Below are 10012 nucleotides of genomic sequence, written 5' to 3'. Positions count from 1 at the left end.
TAAGAAAATAAGTACTCTCTTACACTGCATGTGCTTTTACCCCTAGTTTTGCATCTGTGACACTGATTACTTTGTGTAGTGAAAATTCGTCTAGATTGCCCCTGTAAGAATTTGGACCCCCTTTTTCTAATGTTCGGTGATAACCTAGTCTGCAAAATATAATGACAGGGGGACGAATGGAACAAACGGTGAAGAGAAGGCTAGAAATGATCATCGATGACACCTTGTGATAATAACATATTTTGTTGTACCACATTGATCCTAACATGTCAGTCCTAGTTAACAATTCATGCAGAGTCCTAAAATTGGAGGCAAGAATAGGGGTGGAAACGGATCGGATACGGATCGGATAGTGCCCTTCCCATATCCGTTTCCATATTTTTAAAACGAATACGGATGCGAATGCGGATTTTATCGGATACGAATTCGGAGCGGATATTACTCGAATACAAATACGGATCGGATGTTTTCTCAACTCGGAGCGGATGCGAATATAAGAAAACAATAGAATCATCTCTTATAATGAGCCAATTATATAATGGTAGAGAGATAAATATACTGATATAATGCATAGTAGTTTCAAATCTAATCACATAAAAGAACATTTGATCGATTTCTTAGTTTCTCCAGGTCAGATAATTAGCATATTGGGGTTGAATTACTAAAATTAGCTAACATAATCTTATTCGGATACGGATATATCAATTTCCATATCCACATTTGCTTCAAAATTCAATACCATATTTTATTTATTTTCTGTAAAACGGATCCGGATAGTTACCATATCCATTTCCGCAGACGTCCGGATTCGGATGTTACCATTTCCATTTTCAATTTCTCGAATACGGACGTCGGATAATATGGACTATCCACTACCAATTTCCATCCCTAGGCAAGAACGTGTTCAAAATTTCCTGGTTGGGTATATTAGTGAAAACTTCACTAAATGGTGTTGGTGTAATATGTGTCAGAAATAGACAACTATGGAGAGAGAGAAATGGAATTCACTTTAAAAACACAGTTTACAATCAATCTTTTTTTTTTTTGAGAGTTTACAATCAATCTTTTTTTTTTTCTGAGAGTTTACAATCAATCTGTTGAGATCTGTTTATGCCTTTATCTTCTCTTTCTTAATAGATGACCCAATTTTGCTGGTCTCACATGGAGCCACGTCACCTGCTATTTGCCCAAATGGTGCGTCAAGTCGAGCGTGGACTCTCCCGTGTTTCTGGACCTGCGTTGGGCGTCCCATTGCTACATGGGCTGGACCGAGGCATGCCCCACAATTACTCGCTCCACGTTCGTGTGCTGTGAAAAGTCCTTTGCCTTTTGTCTTCCCGTCCGCCGCCCCGATCTCGCCACAATGCCACAAATGTTCTGGAAACCGCCCGATGCAGCCGATCATTCATCATTATTTCCATGCAAACACGGAAGAAACTGCTAGATGAAGTCAGCAGTCGCCGCCTCCATGTTTAAAAAGCTACCGTGTTGCCGTCGACAACCAGAGTGCGGCCACCTGCTCGCGAAGGTTGCACTCCAGCTCCAAATCTGCTCGATGTTTTGCCTCCCCCGCAATTTTGTTGGATTTTCATTCAATTGTGCCTCCTGGTCACTCAAGCCCACTCCGATTCAATCATTCAACTGGATTCCCGATGGTTTGTTGTTGCAGCCGTCGATTGTCTCTCCCCACAACGTGGATTTATTTGTTTCCTCGGTTTTATATTTTAGCATGATCTGTTAACTGTATAATGAGGCTGGCATCATTTTTGTAGGTCTGGTCTGAAGAAATATCATCAACAATCCAACTAGGCTATTTCTAGCTGCTGAACTACAAATCGGCTGGGCAGCTACTCGCCTTCCAACATTCGCTGGGCAACTTATCAGCAGTTTTTTCGTCAGAATGCCCTGTGAAGACATTCTACATCTCTGATGCCAGGACCTATGCTTTATCTGTGATGACACTTTGCTATCCTGATTTCCTTTTGATATTTGATATACATTCTATCCTGATTTCCTTCATTCAAATGTGGCTGCTGCAAATTGTTTTTTTGTATCACACGCCCCTTTAGGTTGAAGTTAGAATGAACGAATGTAATTATCTGCTCCTTTGTAGGATTCTGTTGGTATAGGTTTGTGAAAAGTGATGCTGCACAAGTTGTCTAACCAATTGGACAAACAGAAAAATGGGAGAAAGCAAAAGAAAATGAACTTACTTTACCTCAACATGCATGTATGGTTCTTTTTTCTTCTTGGAGGTATGCTATTCTCTCACTATAACTATATTGCGTTCAGAATTTCATGCTTCTTTCTTCTTCTTGGAGGTATGATATTCTGTCACTATGACTACATTGCGCTCAGAATTTCAGATATCATTATTTAGAAGTAATGTTCAGTTATTAGAATAAAAAAATTAGAAGTAATGACCAGTTGTTAAAATATACCCACTTTTCTGCACGTAAGTGATGTAGCATCGATGTTTCTGCAGTTGTGAGCAAAGTGTATTACCTTATTACGTAAAACTGCAGTCTTATATCAGGTATATATGCTGCCTTCTTCATAAGATACGCATGCATGCATGTATATTTTTTTAATAATGGGTTTGTTTTACTTTCAGATGGAACTGGCAGTGCCACTGATTACTTATTCTCAGTATTGTTATATTTTACATACTAAAAAGTAGAGAAAACAAAGTTGAAATTCAGATCTTAGATAGGATTATCATTCTATAGTGTATTCTTCTGAAATTCTTTTATTATATTGTTCAAGGGAAAGAAGATTTTTTACATGACTTTTGAGAATCATATATCAACTTCATTTTTTTTTTACCAAAATCAACTTCTCAAATGCAATTTTAAAATCCTCAACTAAATTGTCATTTTCGTGTGTAGCTAATAAATTATGATGTGCAATACAGATTTCCGCAGCAACGCGTGGGGTATCATCTAGTTAAGAGAAACGCTTGTGGCATGACAAACGGGTTACACATTCGTAAATCACACTATTATTACATAGGAAATGCTCAAGTTATAATGGTTTGCCATATTGTCAACGGTTACAAAATCTGCAGGTAATAATAACGAGAGGATGGAATGTTGGGGCAGCCAGATAAAAGGTTGTTGCCAATGCCAAGGTTTGTTATCGTTTCCAGATGCAAAGAAGGAAACATTGCGGATACTTAACGTGCCGCCGCTCCAGCTTGAGAAACAGAGAGATAAGATCAGAGAGCAGGCATGTACAGTGAGGATAAGATCAGTGGTATTCAAGTCGAAGCAGTACTGTTCGTCATCGTCAGAAGAGGAAAGTGTAGCGAGATGGACCTGCCTGCCTGCCCGGCTTGATGGGCGGTGATCTGTGCCTCCATGGTACAGGTGCAGGCACCGGAGCACGGCCGGGACGCCAGCGAGGACGACAAAGGAAACCCGAAGATGATGGCATCAGTTTGGCCCTGCAGATCGAAACGACGGAGACATGTCTCTAGTTTATTTTAAGCATATATCTGGGCTGAGCCGTGGCACGCGAGATGGTTCCCGTTCTTCTTTTATTGAGCGGGCATAACGGCTTTTCGCATCGCCCGACACGTCGACGAGGTCGGCCATGGCCATGGCCGTGGAGCTGCCTGGTGTGTCCTGGCGGCGGCGCCGCCGTGCAGCTAGGGCGTGTTACTGGCCGGGGTGGGTGAAGTCATGGACGAGCCGCCGCCGCCGCCGCCGCAGAGGAACTGTTGCTTGCATTCTCGGACTCACGACGGGGCCGTGGTAAGTCGACCGTTCGTTGCCACACGGTTTGAAAGTTGGAACGGTTGATTCTTACTACACGGAATAGTCGAGGCGGCGGCCACTACGCCGAGGAACGCGGTGGGTGGAGCGGTGGTACGTTTTACGGACCGCGCGGATCGGCGGTTAATCACTCTCACAGCACAGCACACCCACCATCGACCACTACGGCTTTCCTTCCACGGACCGCCAGCCAGCCTTGACTCTTGCTTCGCCGCGCCGCCCCCCTCCCGTCCGGAAGCACCCCGTCGACAACAACACCGACCCGACCGAACGATTCCCAGGCCACGAACCAGCCTCCTCGTTACCTTCCCCGGCACGACCCTTCCTCCATTACCGCCCGCATCCCCCACCGATCCCTTGCCTGTTCATAGCTCCCAAGAAAAGATAACGGGGGAAAGAGCGGCGCCATCCCATCTTGGAAGGAAACTCCTGCCTTTTTACTGCCTCCGGTGCCCAATCCTCGGAAGGGGATCCACCTCCACGATTCGCCTGCCGTTTTAAGGTCTGGCCAAGCCCCCCTGCTCCTCCTGCCGCCGTATCACCATGAAGCACCACCATAGCGCGAGGAAGGACGCGGTCGGCGGCGGCGGCGGGGCCGGGGCGTTTGCCGTCCCGTGCGTCGACATCAAGCTCTTCGTCGCCTCGATCGCCTTCCTCACGCTCTTCCTCGCATTGTGGCAGCTGCACCCCTACGGCTCCCTCCTCGCCGCCGCCCGCCAATCCGCCTCCGCGCCGCCGTGCTCCCTCCCACTCGCCACCACCACAATCGCCGCCACCGACCACCTCCAGTCTTCTAACTCGACACCCACCGGCACGACCGCCAAGAACGCATCGGCGGCGGCAACTCCCACCGCCGCCAACGCGACCTCCTCCGTCACGGCCACCAAGAAAACCACCCCTGCCGTAACCTCTCCCTCCACCACCGCCGCCACCCTCCCCGTGCGGCTAGCCAGGGAGTCACGCCCAACACCCCACCCATCGGACCCAAACAAGCGCGTCCTCCGTCCCTACGGCAGCGCGGCGGCGCTGTTCGTGCAGATGGGAGCCTACCGGGGCGGGCCACGAACATTCGCCATCGTCGGCCTCGCCTCAAAACCCACCCACGTCTTCGGCACCCCCTACTACAAGTGCGAGTGGCTACCCAATCCAACCCCCACCACGCCCACCCCCGCCGCCATCCGCACCAAGGCCTACAAGATCCTCCCGGACTGGGGCTACGGCCGGGTCTACACCACCGTCGTCGTCAACTGCACCTTCCCCACCAACCCCAACACCCACAACGCCGGCGGGAAGCTCCTGCTCCACGCCTACCACTCCACAACCTCCCGCCGCTACGAGCGGATCCTCGCCCTCGAAGAAGCGCCCGGCGCCTACAACCACTCCCTCTACACCCCGCCGTTCCAGTACAACTACCTCTACTGCGGCTCCTCGCTCTACGGCGACCTCAGCGCGGCGCGGATGCGCGAGTGGGTGGCCTACCACGCGCGCTTCTTCGGGGCCAGGTCGCACTTCGTGTTCCACGACGCCGGCGGGGTCAGCGCCGAGGTCCGGGCCGTGCTGGAGCCCTGGGTCAGGGCCGGCCGCGTCACCGTGCAGGACATCCGGGCGCAGGCGGAGTTTGACAGCTACTACTATAATCAGTTTTTGGTGGTGAATGACTGCCTGCACCGCTACCGCCATGCTGCTAACTGGACCTTCTTCTTCGACGTCGACGAGTACCTCTACCTGCCCGGTGGCCGGACGCTTGAGCAGGTGCTTGGGAAGCTACAGGGGTTCACGCAGTTCACCATCGACCAGAACCCCATGTCCACCAAGCTCTGCGTCAAGGATCCAAAAAACGATTACTCAAGGTTTGTCAAATCCCACTTCAGTTTTATATATTCAGAGTTGCAAACTCTGTCGCGCGAGCCGCGTCCTAAATTCAGCTACGGGAATCAGGTTCAGGCTGTAGGAAGACCAATTTGATCTACTTGCTTTGTTTGTTACTACTCTCAGAGCGTGTGTTGTGTTGTTTAATCAGAAGACAGACATTCTCAAGGCACTTACTTGTTTATGCAGTTTGTTCATCAAGTGGGCACTATACTGCTTGATTTTGACACTGCAACCTTTAATTAAGATTAGTTAGATTTTCCTGGTCAAATTAAGTCCAAGGCAACATGGCAGTTGACCCTTTTCTTTCTTGCTCTCCAGCTTTCCCAATTGAGCCAAAAATCTTCTTAAAGCATCATTTGGTTTCCCAAACAAAGTTCAGTGCTTTAGTACATTTTTGTTCCCCAGCTTTCATTATTGAGCCTAAAAACTTAGCAGAGCATCATTTGGTTTCACAAACAGAGGTCGCTGTTTTAGCCCAAAAGGTCACTGCTTTAAACCCTATTTTTCTCAGTATAAACCCTATTTTGCTCTCTAGCTCGCCCCGTTGAAGCAAAAAATCCCAGCAGATTATGATTTGGATCCACAGATAAAGGTCATTTGCTTTCATTCATACCCATCCCACAATTCAGATGATTGAGCCAAAAATCTTAGCAGAGCATCACTTGGTTTCACAAAAAAAAGGTCACTGGTTTTATACGTTTTGCTCACTAGCTTTCACCATTGAAGCAAAAACTCTTTAGTGAATCATGATTAGCTTCCACAATTAAAGGTCATTCCTTTCATACCCATTCCAAAATGAAGATGAATTGAGCCCAGTTGTTTCCCTGCATAGGTTCATAAGTGCCAGTGTTTGGAGAGTAGTCGCACATTGTTAAAGCTGAGGCTCACCAATATATAACTGTAGTACCAAGTGCATTTGAACCACCGGGTTAACCCTCTTTACCTGGATCCAGTGAGGAAGTGTAAGAAATGGTGGTTTTGGTGCGTGCGTGTAGTTACCTTTGTTCAGGCTATAATAATTCTATGTGTAGCAAGGGACCTCGGCGTAATTGTATTTCCCACTGAATTTGTACTGCAAGTCTGAAAATCCTATTATACCAATTAAATGTTTCAAGAGCAGCTAGTTGTAAACAAATATTTGCCGTTTGTAGGTGCGCCAAACTAAATGGGTGCGCTGAGAGAAACTTGCAAGAATCCCTTCAGTAATAGATTTTTTAAATTGATGGTGTCAAAATTTTAAGATCATCTCATTTAAACAGAAGGCCGAAGCCCTGCCTTAAATTAATAAGGCCGTTGCCGGCAAGATGATACAAGATGCTGAGAAACCAGCTAACAGGAACCGAGAGCTACAAGCAAAACAGTAAAAAGAATGGAAAACAGCTAGAGCTCCGAGACCATTGTCCAGTCTAGCGATCCAACTAGAGAGGCGTCGAAGCTGGTGAAGAAGGCTGCCATTGAGGGACTCGCACCATCGTCAACCTCCAGAGGCCAAGCAAAGCCCAGACACCATCCGTTTCGACCTCCAAAGAAAGCTCCCTGCTTTCTCGCCCCGGATCGGAGGGCACCGTACCTGTCGGAGGTAGATCGCTCTCCCTGAGCACGCATGGATATTGGAAGTTACCGCCGGGGAGAAAGACTCCGAGCACTGGCCTCGCCTCGCCGCGCCACCACCCACGAACAACATCGCCACCGCAGCACAAACCACCAAACCGGACCAAGCTGCCAGGAGTAAGCGAAGACGATGCAAACCAACCGCCGCCGAGCTCATCCACCCAAACCCACTATCTCAAAACGGCGCCTCCAACGAGGGAACGGCACCACCCGGGCGCCGCCACCGTCCAAACCAAAGCTTTGGGCTTTCACCCGAGATAGATAGGGCAGGGAGGGAGGGGATATCACCTCGATGTCGCCTTCAAGAAGGAGAACGGCGCCGTCAGCGTCGTCGACGTCGCGGCCGCCACCGTTGGCCAAGGGTTTCCCCCGGTCCAGAGCCCACAACCAACCACACCCCCAGCCACCGGAGGAGTCCGGGACAGGGGAGTTGCGACGAGCACCGCAGGGAGGAACCTCCGTCTTCAGATCTGATTCCAGAGGCCCAACGGGGCGACCTCTGAACCATGCCCACACCCGCCGCCCCCTTCACCGCCCGCGCGGCCGAAGAGAGCCGACCACAGCATCGGCAGCCGCCGCCCGCCGCCAGGCCGGCGGTGCCCCACCCTGCGCCCAAGGCCGCCGCCCTGGAATCCTGGCCCCAACCCGGTCGTCGGAGGGCACCAATCCCCCGGCCACCACATCCCAGCGCCGGCGAGGCCGCGCCGGAGAGGGGGACGAAGGGGATCGGGCCGACCACACCAGCGGGCGGAGGCCACCCCCGCGCTGCCGTCTTCCTCCCTACAGCATCGCACGGGGGGCCGGAGGAGAGAGATCCCCGCCACCCCCATCACCGGCGTCGCACGGCCTTGCCGGCGGCTGCCTCCGGGGGCGACGAGGGGAGAGGAGAGGGAGGGGGGAGACGGCGGCGGCGCGGGCTAGGGTTTCCCCCCCCGGTCGCCTGGAGGGGCGACGCGAGGGAGAGAGACGCGGCGTCAATGGTGTCATGTTCCGATCATCTCATTCATACCTGCAAGGAGAATAATCTGATGTTGATTTTAGGTTCCAGATTAATTGGCTCTTAATGTGTCATGCTAATAGTAGCAAGATTAATTTGGCTCTTAATGTGTCATGCTAATAGTAGCAACAATTCCAAACTAACATATCGTTTGCCATTGATCCGCAGGGAATGGGGTTTCGAGAAGTTCGTCTTCCGCAACACGTTCACGGGAGTCCGTAGAGACCGCAAGTACGCGATCCAGGCCCGGAACGCGTACGCCACTGGGGTGCACATGTCGCAGAACGTCCACGGGAGGTCGACCCACAAGACGGAGACCCTGATCAAATACTACCACTATCACAACTCCATCAACGTGATGGGAGAGCCCTGCCAGCATTTCGTGCGGAGGCCCGCCAACGGAAGCAGGATCAAGTTCGACGGGGTGCCTTACGTGTACGACGACAACATGAGGCGCCTGGCAGGCAAGATCAAGCTCTTCGAGAAGGAGGCCATTGGATCGGTTCATACGTGACGGCTGAAAGTGGATGATGGTGCTACATATACACTGAATGGTATTTACGATGCCTGGTTCATGTCTGAAATGCCAACACTCATCAAGCCGATGAGCACAGGAGAGGAGATGAGAGGAGAGTCTGCTGGAGGTAGCAGCTCAGCTGGTGTAAAGTTTTGGTTTTTTTCTTTGGCTAGGCCCTTCATCGCTAGTGGGGATCTGCCTTTTCTTCTCTTGCCGTTTTATAGATCTGCGTAGACTGATGATGATGCTGGCTTTTTACTACTACGGAATACTAGATTCTTTCATCTCCTTCTGGGGTCACACACAAAGCGTGAAAGTGATGCGTTTTTTTCTCTCTTTTTTGTTACCATGTCAGAAAACCAGGCACGATTGAGTGGAAACGGAAAGAACAAAGATGGGTTAGACTTTTCGTGTAGAGAATTCGCTGAGTTTGGCAAAATATTGTTCAGGCACTTTGGATGTTCTATTTTTTCCATTGCGACAGGAGGCGTGGCCTTAATCGGAACGAGCCGATATGGGAGATTGGTAGGAACACAGGCAGACAGGATGAAATGATAGCGCGTGATGGATAACTGCTGCATGTGCTCACGCGTGTTGGATCTGCTTTGCGCGCTGGGATAGCGGTGTCTGGCGATTGCAACGGCTGCCGCTCTGGTGGTACATCACGCTGGTAGTACTCTACATCATTGGTTCACGGGAATTTTGATTTCAGCAGCCTCCAAAGAGAGGAACCCCCTCGCTCAGTACAATGGCCTCTTTGATTTAAATGATTTTTATAGGAATTTAGGTGGATTGGAAGCCCTTTTTTTTTTTACTATGTTGGATTTCTTTTGCTATGTTGTTGTTTGTTCCATAGAAATTACCACTGCAGCGATTATTTGTACTGCAACATTTCATATGGAAAGTTTGCATCCAGTCAAAGAGTAGAGATTTGGTGTACATGACCACTAGTGATCTCTTTATGTAAAAAAAACTGAATATCATATATTTTTAAGTTTTAAAAAATCTGAAATAATCAGGATGCAGTCATGTATCTCACAAACTTGAAAATTTTCAATTGTAAACAATGTGTATTTTGGGCTACTCAAAACTGGCAAAAGTGTAGATTTGAGCATAGTATTTTCAAAGCTCGAAAAAAGACAGATATTGTGGGTTGCTTGGTAACCGGTAAATTTAGATGGTTGAGGTGGACCAATCAAAGGCTTGGTGATGTGGATGCCTTGCATGTTAAGAGAAATC

At 49.3% G+C, this 10012-nt stretch overlaps 1 protein-coding gene across 1 annotated transcript; it reads left to right on the top strand.

Annotated features, from left to right (window-relative positions):
• The first annotated feature begins 4072 nt into the window (after window positions 1–4072).
• LOC127306439 (galactan beta-1,4-galactosyltransferase GALS1) lies at window positions 4073–9061 on the top strand. Its single transcript, XM_051337078.2, has 2 exons — window positions 4073–5626; window positions 8425–9061. Exons 1-2 carry the CDS (start codon window positions 4320–4322, stop codon window positions 8768–8770), a joined length of 1653 nt encoding a protein of 550 aa, XP_051193038.1. The 5' UTR covers window positions 4073–4319; the 3' UTR covers window positions 8771–9061.
• Window positions 9062–10012: the final 951 nt, after the last annotated feature.

Source organism: Lolium perenne, chromosome 6 (assembly GCF_019359855.2).
Source record: "Lolium perenne isolate Kyuss_39 chromosome 6, Kyuss_2.0, whole genome shotgun sequence".
Classification (NCBI taxonomy): domain Eukaryota; kingdom Viridiplantae; phylum Streptophyta; class Magnoliopsida; order Poales; family Poaceae; genus Lolium; species Lolium perenne.
This window is presented reverse-complemented; position numbering and strand designations above follow the sequence as displayed.